The sequence below is a fragment of the Fukomys damarensis genome, unplaced genomic scaffold (genome assembly GCF_012274545.1).
Source record: "Fukomys damarensis isolate Sample0158 unplaced genomic scaffold, DMR_v1.0_HiC HiC_scaffold_7, whole genome shotgun sequence".
Lineage (NCBI taxonomy): Eukaryota > Metazoa > Chordata > Mammalia > Rodentia > Bathyergidae > Fukomys > Fukomys damarensis.
This window is the reverse complement of record NW_022900919.1, coordinates 18,894,530-18,908,230: the sequence shown is the minus strand read 5'-3', so window position 1 is coordinate 18,908,230 and position 13,701 is coordinate 18,894,530. Positions and strand designations below refer to the sequence as shown.

The window sequence follows — 13,701 nt, the reverse complement described above, 5'->3', positions numbered from 1 at the left end:
ACCCCAAGAAAAAAAAAAAAAAAAAAAGTCATAAACTATATGGTTTTATGGTAGTACATTATAAAGAAACAAAAAGGACTAAAAGCTTCAAAAATATGAATTATTGAGTTTCTTTTTGGGCCACCTGTAGTCCTGAGAAAATTCTATAAATTAATGAGAAAGACTCACGTTGTAGAACAGAGGGTGTTAATCAATCGCTTCTTAAATTCTTTCCCACTCAATTGATCTAGAAATGCAAAATACACCAAGAATTACATTTGATTATGTGAACAAAGAAAAGGCTACTAAAATTAGAAGAAAATTACCTTCTCCATAAGTCAGATTTTCCTTTTTGGTACTCAAGGCAGTAAGGACGATGGGCAGTAACTCCAAAGATTTTCCATTCACTAGGCTTCCCTCTCTGATAAAATCAACAAACTCATTGGCTAATTCAGCCAACAATGGTCCTGGGAAACAGTGAGCCTAAGAGTTCAAAGAACGAAAAAAATCTTCAGCAGAAATGCAACGTTTCATATCTCTTTCTAAGAAATAAGTCTTGTGGTAAAATAACTGAACTGATTGATACTAAGACCCAGAATAGCCTTTATGGAATCATGCTGCTCTGTTGCATATTTACATTGCTAAGAACTTCAAAGGCTAGAATCTTCCATCAGTTCCCTAATGTTTCCAAACATGCCAACACTTAAAAAGAGATTTATGTCCATGGTACCTTAAAGAGGCTGTATACATATAAGGGGCTTAAACGCTATCCACCCACTTTTTTGTTGTTTAATAATAGTTCTTATTCATAAATAGGAATTACACTAGATTTGGCATTTAAGTTTCCCCCAATGAATTAAAACCACCCGAAAAAAAGTAAGTTTTTATCTTAGATCTTACCTCCAGCATTAGTAATCCTAAGATCTCAGATGCTATGTCTTTCCGTAAATCTCTTGATTCAACCAACTGGATACAACAAGTATATATTTTACGTCTCCTAAGGGCTCCATCTTTTTCAGAGCAAGGGGAACCTTATTGTTTTAAACAAGTAGTACAGAACAAAGAAAAAGGAAAAAATTTTACAAGATTGAAAGGTAAACAGGAAAAACAAACAGGTTTGTGGTATAATTCTGAAAGAGTAATTGAACTTCTGATTAATATGGTATTTAGAACAGTGATATGTAGGTGCTCCGATTAAAGTGCTTAATTTAGCCAAAGTAAAGAGACTAAAATGCCCTTTGTTCTTTCATTTATTATTTTAATAATTACATAGTGCAGGAGGAAACTCTAATATATCTTACAACATGAGGGGAGTGGGTTGTTCAATAAACCAGATTTAGTGGCTTTAACATACTTCCTTTCCTTTTTCCCCCAGCACTGTGGATGGAGCCCAGGCCGTTGTTCCTGCTAGGCATATGCTGCTCCACCACTGAGCCACATCTCCCTGGCAACATACTTTATTTCCTGCCAGCTTGAACCACCAGTGGTATATGCATGACTGTCCCATCAGGTGGCTTGAACCATGGGATGGGACAGTCATGCACTACACCAGTGGGAATGTAACATATTCAAATCAGAGCAGCCAGGCAGCAAGACATGCAAATTATAGCCCTATGGTGCACAAATTAAGTGATGTCAACAGGAATGACACAGTAAGGACTGTGGAAACTCCTCCACAAAAGATATGAGAGTACTGACAAAAGCAGCCAATATCTACTTGCTCAAAAGTGTGGAAAGGGGCCAAAGATTTAGCTCAGTGGCATCATGCCTGCCTCCCAGGTGCAAGGTCCTGAGTTCAATCCCTAGTACCCAAAAAGAAAAACAAAACAAAACAAAACATACTGTGGAAACTAATCAGGCATATGCCATGCGCCTGTAATCCCAGCAGTTGGAAGCTGAGAACAGTCTAGGCTAAATTATGAGCTCAAGACCATCCTGAACTACATAACAAGACTCTGACTCGAAAAAACAAAAAACAAAAAAACAAAAAACAAAAACAAAACAAAACAAAAAACCTAGAAATAAATCAAAGGCTTTCAACAATCAAAGGAGTATCAATTCAAGAAAAATGGCTGAATCGCAGTCAGAAAGGCAAGCTTTGTAGCATTTTAACCTGCCATCATCCCCACTGCTGGCCCAGAAGTCTTGAAAGTAGTAAGACATTACATAAGATTTACATTAAGATAACAATGCTTCTCAAACTCAGGTAGATTTAACACAGTCACTTCAAAAACCCAGCTTCTTTTTTAAGAAACCGAAAAACCAACATGCTTATCTTAAAATTTCTATGGAAACATAAAGGGCTTATGATATCTCAAAAACCCTTAAAAGACTGAGAGGTACTCATAAGGAGAGACATAAACCTTATGTTAACAGGCAATTAATTTTTACAAAGTAGTCACACCCACAAAGGAATTAAGTTAAACCTCAACTTCCTAACATACACAAAAAGAGTTAAACCTAAGCGCAAGGTCCCGAGTTTGATCCCTGGTACCAAAAAAAAAAAAAGTAAAACAAAAGAGTTAAAGCTATACATTTTCATGATCTTGGCTTAAGGAGTGGTCTACATCCTTATGTATGTAAGGTATGACATCAAAGGAACAACAAACAAAACCAATAAAAATAAACTGGCCAGATGTGGTAGTGCTCATCTGTAATCCCAGCACTCTGGGAGGCTGGTGCAGGAGGACGGCAAGTTAGAGCCCTGCTTGGGCAACTTAAAGTGACTTAGCAAAACCCTGTTTAAAAAAAGGGGTGGGGGGATACAACCTGATTTTTAAGAGCAAAGGATCTGATTTGACACTTCTTCAAAGTATACAAATGGCCAGTAAGCACATGGAAAAAAGTCCATCATTAACCACCACACAAATGCAAACCAAAACCAAGAGACACCATTCCACACTCACTCTTGCAGGTCTGGATTAACAAAAAAGAAAAACAAGTAACAAGTATTGAAAAGGACATAGAGAAATCCAAACAGGCACTCTGGAAAGGTTTGGTAGTTGATAGCACATGATGTAGCAATTCTACTCTTAGATATATTCTCCAGAGAAATAAAAATATGTTCACACAAAAACTTGTACACAAAGGTTCACAGCAATATCATTTATAGTGGCAGAAAGCAGAAACAACCTAAATGTGCCTCAATTAATCAATGGAAAAATATGGTATTATCCATATAATGGACTACCTGGCAATAAAAAAGATATGTACTACACATGTGGGTGCTCCCTGGTAACTTAATGTGAACCACGTCAGTCACAAAGAATTACATATAGAATAATTCTATTAAGTGAAATACTCAGAATAGGTAAATCTATAGACAGGAAGGAGAACAATGGTTTCTTACTGCAGGGAGAGACTGAGGGATTAGAGAGGTAACAGTTTGGTGGTACCAAGCTGCTTTTAGGACCAACACAAAGTTACAACTCTTGTGAATATACTAAAAGCCAACGAACTGTACACTTAAAATGAATAAACTATGTATCAACTATCTCAGTTTTAAAAATTGTGCCAGGGATGGTGGCATATATCTATAATCCCGGCTACTCCAGGGGCTGAAGTAGAAGGATCACACTTAAGGCCAGCCTGAGCAACACAGTGAGACCCTGTCTTAAAATAAAATAAATAAAAATAAAAAGGGTCGGGATGCAGCTCAGTGGCAGAGCACTGGGCTACCATGTGTGAGGCCCTGGATTCAATCCCTAGTACCACAAAACAAAAGAAGCATAATGGTATACTTTAAAAGGGATGAATATTTTGGTATGTGGATATTTCAATTTTTACAATGGCAACATTAACTATTGGTCACATACACAATCAATTTAACAGTATTGAGATGATTAGAAGGTACTGTAGTAATTCATGATACTTTTAAGCTAGGCTTCCCAAATATGTTTTTAAATACAGTTGGTAACCAAGATGGGAGCCATCATAATTTGCACAGATTTGCCTGACCAAGAAATAAACCATTCATTCTTATCCCCCCCCAGTTCTGGAAATTGAACTTGGGACCTTGTGCTTGCCAGGTACGCATAGCTCCACTGAGCTAAATCCCCAGCCCCTTCTTATCTCTTCTACTTAGTATACAAGCAGCTGCCACTGGTAATCCCACAAAATATTCAGCAGGTTCCCATAACAGTTGAAGCAACCCATTTTGGAAGTTCTTTTATGAACAGGAAGGCTATCTTTTTTGTTTTGTTTTTCTGTTTTTTTGGTACTGGGGATTGAACTCAAGACCTTGCGTTTGCCAGGCAGACACTGAAGACTATCATTTTTGCACTCAATTTTCTTAGGGGAAGAACAATTCCAAGTGAATATACTTGTTATGAATCCATAGTTATAAAACCACTGTGAGTTACAATGGAAATAACAAAGAACTGGTCCATGTTCAATATAAGGAAATAAACGTATCTCACTGGGAATTAAAAATTTCTGTATAAGGATCCAAGAGATTCCATTTCATTTAACCCTGAAGCTGCTCCCCTTGTCAAGCACAGATTGTGTACTAAGCGCTGTAGTCTCTTCATCACAATTTTACAAGCACAAGTAAACTCAAACAAATTTTATGAAAAGTACACGCTTTATAGGTTCCAAAATAAGCAATATAAGCTCAGGGAGCCACTCCAACTCCTGTTAGTAAAATACTTAAGTATCCTAGACAGGAGACTGCTTTCTGTAGAATCCCCAAAACACAGGTAAGTATTCCAGTGCGGCTCAAACAGTAAGAAAACAGTGCCAAATGTGAACAGACCTACCAATCCAGTGAGACAGAATGGAAATTAATTATTACCTTTGAAGATGGCTCTCAGGAGTGCCCCAGTGGCCTTTCTTTTCACTGCTTGATTCTGAAGGAGACGAGTCAACTGCAATTAAAGAAAAAGCTACAAGTCTCAGGAAACAGTTCCTTTACCTGTCAGGCTCAGATCATTCAGAGACTCCATGTATTACAAATACACAAACTGTTCAGACAAAGCATGATAGTTCTTAAAAGGATCCTGAGCAGTCAATACTAATACCTATTCAGACATTCATCCTACAACTGAGTATCTAATCAGTACTACATAATGCATTGTGCCATGTCTGGGGGACCCACCTGTACCAACAAATACTTGTGATAAATACAAGGGTGAAAGGGTGACCAAAACAATCAGAAAAAATTTCTGTAAAAGAGGCTGAGACAGACAAGAATTAAAGAAAGGGAGGCAGCTTCAGTTACAGTAGTCAAAGCTTCTATGAGGTAGATGACATTTAACCAAAGACTTAGGGGATGAGAAACAGCAAATTATGCAAAGGGGTAAAGCAGAGATACCGTCATATGCAAAGGCCCTGAAAAAGCAAAGAACCGGCACATGTGAGGACCTGAGAAAAAGACCAATGTGACTGCACAGTAATAAGGAAAAAAAAAAAGGCAGAAGATGAGTTTGGCATGATGGGGAAGGACCTTGGTAGGATATGGTAGAAAGCTTAAGAGTTTGTCTAAGTGCAAAACAAGTCAGTGAACAAAAAGAAGAAAAGATGACATATTAGAATGCAGTCTTGCTTGTGTAAAGAACTGGTTATGAAGGACTTCAAGGATAAAATAGGGATACTCCATAGGAGATTACTACTGTGATACAATGAGATGATAGTGGCCAAGAGCAAAGTGACAGCAGGGGAGGTATCATAGTTGAATTGGATCTCAAATTTCACGTATCAACTTTCTAAACTCTGTACCTCATAACATGATCTTTGGAAGTGAGATGGCTGCAGATATAATTAGCTGAAGTCAGTAGGGTGGGTCCTAACTCTATATGACTGATGTCCTCATAAAAAAGGGGAATCTGAACACAGACTTGTACACAGGGAGTATCCCAGAAGTCAAGGTTAATAAAATTATGAATTTTTTCTCTTCTATGAGTCTAGTCTTTTTCAATGGAGTCCATCTCTCCCTTCTTAAAAAATAATAAAGTATACTACTGCTCATGTCTGGACCCTCTACAGCATTCCTACCAGCAAATACTAGAGCCTGTTCCCTCATAACCTCAACAAGAGTATGTTGTCATGTAGTTCAATTCTTCTTCTCCGATAAGAAATAGTATGCTTTGTGTTTGTCTTAATCCAAGTGAAATAGAGTGTATTTTCTTATGTTTAAGGCCCCTTTTCTGATTAATTATTCTCTCCAGGCTTCTTTCAAGAAAAATTTTAATCTTTTCCTTCAGTTACGTTATTTATTAAGGATATTAACCTTTAACCTGTGATATGTTGCAAATATTTTCTCTAAGTCTGTCGTTTGCCTTTGACTTTGCTTATCATGTCAGTCATGCAAACTTTCAAATTTCTATGTAGGAAATTTATTAATATTTTATTGTACCTAGATTTCAAGTCATACTTAGAAGGTTTCCCTGCACTGATATTAAGGAGGAATTCAATCATGTTTCTGTTTGCTTTTTACATGTAGACTCCTGATGTACAGCTCACTCCTGAGTATTATAAGAAATCTAATTTGACCTGTTTTCTTCCCAAATACTGATCCAGTAGTCCTAATATTTATCAAAGTCCATCTTTACCTCAGTATTTTAAAATAGTACCTTATCATATTCTAGAGCTTACATGTAGCTATTAAGATTTTCTATTCTAGGGCTGGGGATTTAGCTCAGTGATTCCACCACCTACCTCGCAAGCACAAGAACCCAAGTTCGATTCCCAGTACCAAAAAAAAAAAAAAAAAAAAAAAAAAAAATTCTCTAAAAAAAAAAAAAAAAAAAAAAAAAAAAAAAAAAGATTCTCTATTCTACTTCTCTCTCCATTCTATTTTATTCTGTTCTTTCTATTCTATTCCACTGTCTGCTCATTTATTGATGGACCATTATGTACTGCTCTTAACTGTAAAGCTTCTCAGAAGGGGAAAAGAATTAAGACGAATTCTGTACATGTACCAACACCCCATGATGAATGTAATCATGATGTACTGATAAAAGTTAGAACAATTTTTAAAAATCATAATGATTCTCATAGTCTTTGGTATTTGGTAGGGTTAATTCTCCCTCAAAACTCTTATTTTTCAACATTTTCCTAATTGCTCCTGGGTATTTTCCATGAACTTTTCCATCAGCTTATGTAGTTCCACAAAATAACTCTTTAAAATTTCTACTAACACTGTATTAAATTTACAAATTAACTTAGGTAAACTGATATCTTGATAATATTGAAACTCCCTGATCAAGAACACAGGATTTTTTTCTAGATGTCAACTTTTGTATCTTTTAGTAGTGTTTTAGTTTTCTTCATAGCGTTCTGGACATTTCATAAGTTTATTCCTATTTTGTCTTCTTGGTTGCTATTGTAAAGTCTTTCTTGCTCACTGTTTTTTCTAACTAGTTATTTTATGTATAAGGATACTATTAACATTTGCATATTCATTTTATATTCTGCTACCTTAACGAACTATTTATTTATAGATAATTTTAACACTAGTTCTCTAGAGTTTACCAAGTACATATTGTGTCACTCGCAATAAGATGGTTTTATAGCTTTTTTTTTTTTTTTCCATTTTATGCCTCTAATTGTTTTCTCCAGGCTATATGTATTAGCTAGGAGACAAGAAAAAAACTAATTAACAGTTAGTAGGGCTCACTGTGCTGTTCCTGGACTATTTGGCAATGCCTTTATGATTTCCCCTTAGGTACTAATGATAGGACTTAGTTATACACATTGCATCACGTTAAGGAAATAGCCACCCATTCCTATTCTCTCAAATTTTTATTACACATGTGTGTAGTTTTGCTGAAGGCTTCCTCTGATCATAATCATAGGTTTTTATAGTAGTATCTTTCTCAATATCAAGCCAACCTTGTATTCCCACTATTAAAACCCATTTGGTTGTGGTTTATTTTTCTAATGCATTGTAATTTGTTCCCTAATAGTTAAGACTTCTACATGAATATTTATTAAATTCTATTAGTCTATAATTTCCTTTCTGAACATTATTTTCATCAAGTTTTACATATTTTAGGTATCAATACTGAACTTCATTCAAAGGTTTTTTTTCATTATGGTGCCAAAATAATCTGTATAGCATTAGTACCATCTTTCTGATCTCTCAAGTTTTGTTAGAAATAATTTGTATAATATTAGGACTACTTTTCTGATCTCTGAAGTTTTGTTACAAAGTCTACAGAAATTATCTGTGACCGGCATTTCTATGTGAAATAATTCTTTGATAACTTTCCTCTATAGAAATTGGTCTCGCTATACTTTCCATCTCAAAATGGGTCAATTTTATTAAACTGTATATGCCAAGAAATTATCCATTTCTTCAAAGGTTCTAAATTTATTTGCATAGAGATAAAGTGGTCTCTTTGTCTTTGAGACTGCCTCTATATTGCTTTTACTTGTTTTATCTCACTTTTGTGCATGTCTTTACTATTTTTATTAACATTGTTAATGGTCAGTTTTTCAAAGAACCAGAATTTTTATTAATTTGATCTATTATTTTTCTGTTCTCTACTTTCACTTTTTTTGTTTTTGTTTTGCTGCTTTTTTACATGTTTGAATTTTGGTACCGGGATTGAACTCGTGTCCTTGCGCTTGCAAGGTAGGCCACTGAACCACTGAGCTAAATCCCCGGCTGAATTTTGAATTCACTTACTTTGATTTTTATTCATAGAGGTGGTATTTAACAGAATTCCATGGATCTAGATTTGTAGTGTTTTCAGAAATCTTGTAATTTCTCTTTGTATAACTCTTCTCACCCAGAGTTGTTTACAAGATATTTTCGGGGGCCGGGGATTTAGCTCAGTGGTTCGGTGGCCTGCCTTACAAGCACAAGGACCCGAGTTCAATCCCCGGTACCAAATATATTTTATATTTTCGGGGGCCGGGGATTTAGCTCAGTGGTTCGGTGGCCTGCCTTACAAGCACAAGGACCCGAGTTCAATCCCCGGTACCAAAAAAAAAGATATTTTAGCTCTGGATAGAAGGGTCTTTTGTGGTTTTTGTTTCATTTTTCACTTCTAGTTTTATTGCATTGTAACTACAAAATATGGTAATATTTGTCTTATGAACTATATATGGATATGTGGTCTAGCAGATCTAAATCCCCCCCCCTTTAAGGAGGATCTCGCTTTGTAGTTAAGGCTGGCCTTGAACTCTCAGCAATCCTCCTGCTTCAGGCTCCTGAGCACTGGGATTACAAGCATGCACCACCATGCCCAGCCTATGATTAATTTTTGCTTTCTTAAGAAAACATAGTTTATTTTGTCAAAGTACCCTCCACAAATTTTAAATGTTCTTCATATTTCCTTCTCTTTACAGTCTATGAGTCAGATATCTTCAGCTCTTTACTAATGTTTTCTTCAATGGAGTGTTTTCAAGAAACATTCTGCGGTTTCATTTTCATTGCAAAAATAATTATTTGTCTGTTAAGTAATTAAAGTTATTTTCAAATTGCTCTCTTCTCTCTAAATTCTGAATGTGAATTTTCTCACTGCCATTATCTTAGGGTGCTTTTTGTCATAGGGCTTCTTTATGAGATATATATATATATTTTTTTTTTCATAGTACTTCATATTGAACCCAGGGCCTTTACATTAAGCTACATTCCCAGCCCTTACTTAAAAATAAAGTAAGGGACAGGACCTTACTAAGTCACTAAGTTGTCCAGCTGGCTCAAACTTTTGATCTTGTCTCAGTGCACCAGAGTCCTGGGATCACAGGTGTGTGCCAGCATATCCAACTAATGTTTTATAATTTTTTTTTTGCCATACCAGGAATCAAACTCTGCTCTAAAAATTCACTGCTGATGCCTGGATATTTTTTTTCCCCCAGTACCAGGGCAAAAATTAGGACTTTGCATGGCACCACTGAGCTAAATCCCTGGTGTGTTCTATAATTTTTTACTTTGAGCTAATTTGTGAGATATTTCATTACATGAACTAAAATACTTTACACATCTGTAAAGAACAAAAAAGTGATTAATATAGTGGTAAACACAAAGATCAGGATGGAATAAAATTGTTGATCTTGTTGATCTCTATTTCTAGGTCCTTGAGATGGTTAACTCCAGCTCATGGCTCTGGAAAGGGCTATAACAGGTGATACTAGTCCTGACTGTGAGGCACATTTTTAGCTTTCTGGTTCCCACTGGAAGATGACAACTCAGTTGCCCTAGTTGCCTGTGGCCAGCAGCTCCCCAGGGTGTGGTTGAACTTGAACTCCACAGTAGAGAGGATATTGGCTTCGGTAACATAGCTGTAGTCCCGCAGGAAGCTGTGGTTAATTTTCTGTGTGACTGTGTCTGGTTCAGCGGGTGTGCGGTCCCTACTGCCACTACCTGAGCCTAGCAGGGTCATGGGCCAGAGACAGACAGGCTGCAGGCAGCCCCTGGATTAGGCACACATGGCCCAGGGTATACACTCTGTCCAGCATGCATGCTGCCACATGTGCTGGTAACAAGGAAGCAGCCTATGGACCTGCACAGGAGGCTGGGCTTGGCACTGTGCGCCGCATTGAGCTATGCTGTACTGAGCGAAGAGTCAAGCAGGTGAACTTGGTTTTTTCTCTTTTACTAATACTCTAAAAATATTTTGCAGCTCATGAATTTATTTTCTTTAAGAGAAATAATGAATGAAAGGGTACCAACAAATAAAATTAATGCCTCACACCAATAACCAGTCTGGATATTACCTTCAACTAGGACTATTCAAAGGACCATAAAAGTATACTAATATACATTTGCATATATATTTGTAAAAACCATTCTATTCTTAGGCTATCTGTAAAAAGCAATCTATTGTTAGGCTGTTTCACATTTAAATTTGGTAATAATACCCTTAAAGTTGCCCATTTATTTCACTCCCCCAATTGCTATCTATGAGCTATTATTAAACAAATTGTATCTCTAAGGAGAATGGTGACAAGATAAAGTAACAGTAAGCTCTTTCTCTCAAATGCCCTTTAAATTAGTTATCATACTTGACATTTGCTTTTCACAGAACAGGCTTCTTAATACTTACATCATCTTCCTTTAGGGTTTGAAGAAATTTCTGCAGTCTGTCTATTGTTTTATCTGCTGCTAGTGACAAAATTTTCTGGTCCATTGTTGTTCGTATCAGGACTGTAAGGAAAAAATATTAAGAGCTGGATGAAGCTTCCAGGAATTGTTTTTCCTTTCCTGCTTCAGTATTTCACATCTACTGCAGACAATACATATAAAGGGTGCTAAGTAGATTACGAGCTACAAACTAGTATGTATGAGGAGGTGATTCTTATCCTAAGTAAAGTAATCCTTTTTTGGGAGGAGGGGTAGAGGCAGGATCTCACTGTATAGTTCAGACTGGCCTCAAACTCACAGCAATCCTCCTGCCTCAGCCTCCCAAGTGCTGGGATCACAGGCATGCACCACCATGCCTGACTTAACTAAAGTAATTGTGAGAATCTCCTTATTAGAAATATATACTATAATCAAGTGATTTCAAAATTTTTGTCTACATTTTTATCACCTACTCAGCATATTGCCTAAAATCAAGCAGACTTTTTTTAACTGAGTTTATTGGTAAGCTGTGGTTTAACAATATATCAAATAAAGGCATTATAAATACTTGTATAAGAACATAAGAGCATGTAATGAATATTTGCTAAATTAATGGAAAAACCAACAGCACTGTAAATGCTGTCAATTAAATTGTATAAAAAAGTTAACAAAGCTAAAAATATAATTGTGTTCAAATGTCAAGAAAGTGTTCCAACATCTGGGTATGGTAGTGCACTGTAATCCCAGAACTCAAGAGGACTGCCACAAGTTCAAGGCCTGCCTAGGCTACAGAGCAAGTTCAAGAGCAGCTTCAATTATAAAGCAAGACCCTGTCTCAAAAACAAAAACAAACAAACAAACAAACAAAAAAAAAGTAAGAAAAAAGGAAGTCTTCTTAGCAAATGAAAACTTGAGCTGGAACTTAAATTTAGCTAGTCAAGACAACTAGGTGTTATACATTAACCGGAAAGAGTACCTTATGAACAAAGGCTTTCACAAGAGAAATGAAAAATTTATTTGGGAAAATGAGTAGACTGGTTGAAACCAAGTTCAAATAGGAGAAATGTAAAAGTAAGGAGCCTATGGAACCAAGATATATCATGTACAGTGCAAATTTCCAATGATGAATGTCATCACATTGTATACCTAAAACGTATCAATAAACTTAATGATTAAAAAAAGGATAGGAAGATAAGGTGAGAATAAACTGTAAGATCTTAAAAGCCAAGTTAAGGAATTTAGATTTTATTCTGTAAATAACTGAGAACTATCAAAAACTTGAGCAGAAGAAAATTTGATGAGGTTGAAATAAATGTTGAAAGAAACTGAATCGCACATCATTGGGCAGTTAAGAGTGGGGAGCAAATAAGGAGAAAGAGCAGAGGCCAGGAGACCACCAGGAGGCAATTTAAATGGTCAAGACGAAGGCTTGCACTAGCATGGCGATTTTGGGGTACTGGAAAGGGAAGGAGAGGAAGCACATTAGGCGGGTAAGATTTAGTGAGTAGATATGGAAGTAAGGGGGAAATCGTACTTGTGGAATGAAAACGTGTTTCTGCTCCTCCTCTTATGTTTCCCATCTCCATAAAACACTCAGCTGCCCTGACAAGAAACCGGGGCAACATTCTTAACTTTGCCTGTCCTCCACATCCACTAGTAGGTCCGGTCAATATGAATTTATAAACATCGCTCCAATATGTCTATTTCTCCCTTTCTCCACTACTACACGTGACTCCATCAATATCTTGCTGAACTATCACAATTAAGTTTCCTAAGTGATGTTTTCAAACACAAACTTAGCCTCCCTCCAACCTATCCTCATTTTCAAACTCGCCAGGGGCTTTGCGTTGCTTTCGTATCAGTCCCAGATCTTGAAATCTGGATGGAAAAGTCCCGAAGGTCTGACCAGTGTCCACCCGCACTGAGCTACAAACGCGAAATGGGGTTCACAGAGATTTCACAGAAATAGGAGCTGAACCTTGACCGTTGGGGAGGAATTTATCAAGAGGGTTGTCTGGGCAGGGCGCAGTGGACTGTAATCCTAGCACTCTGGGAGACGGAGTGAGGAAGATCGTAAGTTCGAGCCTAGCCTGAGTAACTTAGCAAGACCCTGCCTCAAAAATTAAAATACACACACAAAAAAGGATGAGGATGTAGCTCATTCCTCAGCGCCCAAAACACAAAAAATAAAAAGGTCAAGAGTATCGCACGCCCCAGGAGAAAGCTGCAAAAGCCAAGGCTCGTAGGCAGCGGACGCCGACCCTCCCGGGCCGCAAAACATACATACCAGAACGCCTCGCCGAAAGGAGAGCTTCTTGTTCTTAGAGACAGGTCTCTCCCCGGGGCCCTGTCACTGCCCGGGCAACGCACAAAGGTCCTCTTTACTGGAACCTCAATCACCTCCGCAGCCTCAGCCACAACGCCGCAGCCTTCCGAAAAGCCCGCTCAACTCGACACAACCACACTTCCGTCACCTAGGGCAACAGGTCCCTCCCCCGAAGGCCACTTCCGCTGTTCTAGCGCCCGCGGGTAGGGCAAACCATTAAAGTTGAGGGTGGGGACCTTCAGAAGTTCTTGGGCACTCCCACTCACAGTCTGGGGGGGCGTGGCCTTTCTCTGTCCTCCCCCAACCCTCCCTGTGTGTTTGTTTTTTTTGCAGGGGATTGAATCAAAAGCCTTCACATGCTCCACCTTCAGCCCCCCTTTTTTTT

The 13,701-nt window shown here is 37.6% G+C and overlaps 1 protein-coding gene across 9 annotated transcripts in view; it reads right to left on the bottom strand.

The window, feature by feature from the left end:
- Window positions 1-13,701, bottom strand: part of Fanci (FA complementation group I) — a 59,938-nt gene that overhangs the window by 40,563 nt on the left and 5,674 nt on the right. For 6 of the 9 annotated variants that reach the window (XM_010621057.1, XM_010621059.1, XM_010621053.1 and 3 more), the window contains exons 1-6: window positions 13,278-13,489; window positions 10,974-11,074; window positions 4,772-4,844; window positions 880-1,010; window positions 306-462; window positions 169-226 (exon numbers count right to left, since the gene is read on the bottom strand). In XM_010621057.1, the coding sequence (XP_010619359.1) occupies window positions 169-226; window positions 306-462; window positions 880-1,010; window positions 4,772-4,844; window positions 10,974-11,057 (503 nt within the window). In that variant the 5' untranslated portion in view covers window positions 11,058-11,074; window positions 13,278-13,489. Of the gene's footprint in view, window positions 1-168; window positions 227-305; window positions 463-879; window positions 1,011-4,771; window positions 4,845-10,973; window positions 11,075-13,277; window positions 13,490-13,701 lie in introns of those variants that run through there. The other 3 variants (XM_010621055.2, XM_010621056.2, XM_010621054.2) reach the window with 1 other exon arrangement.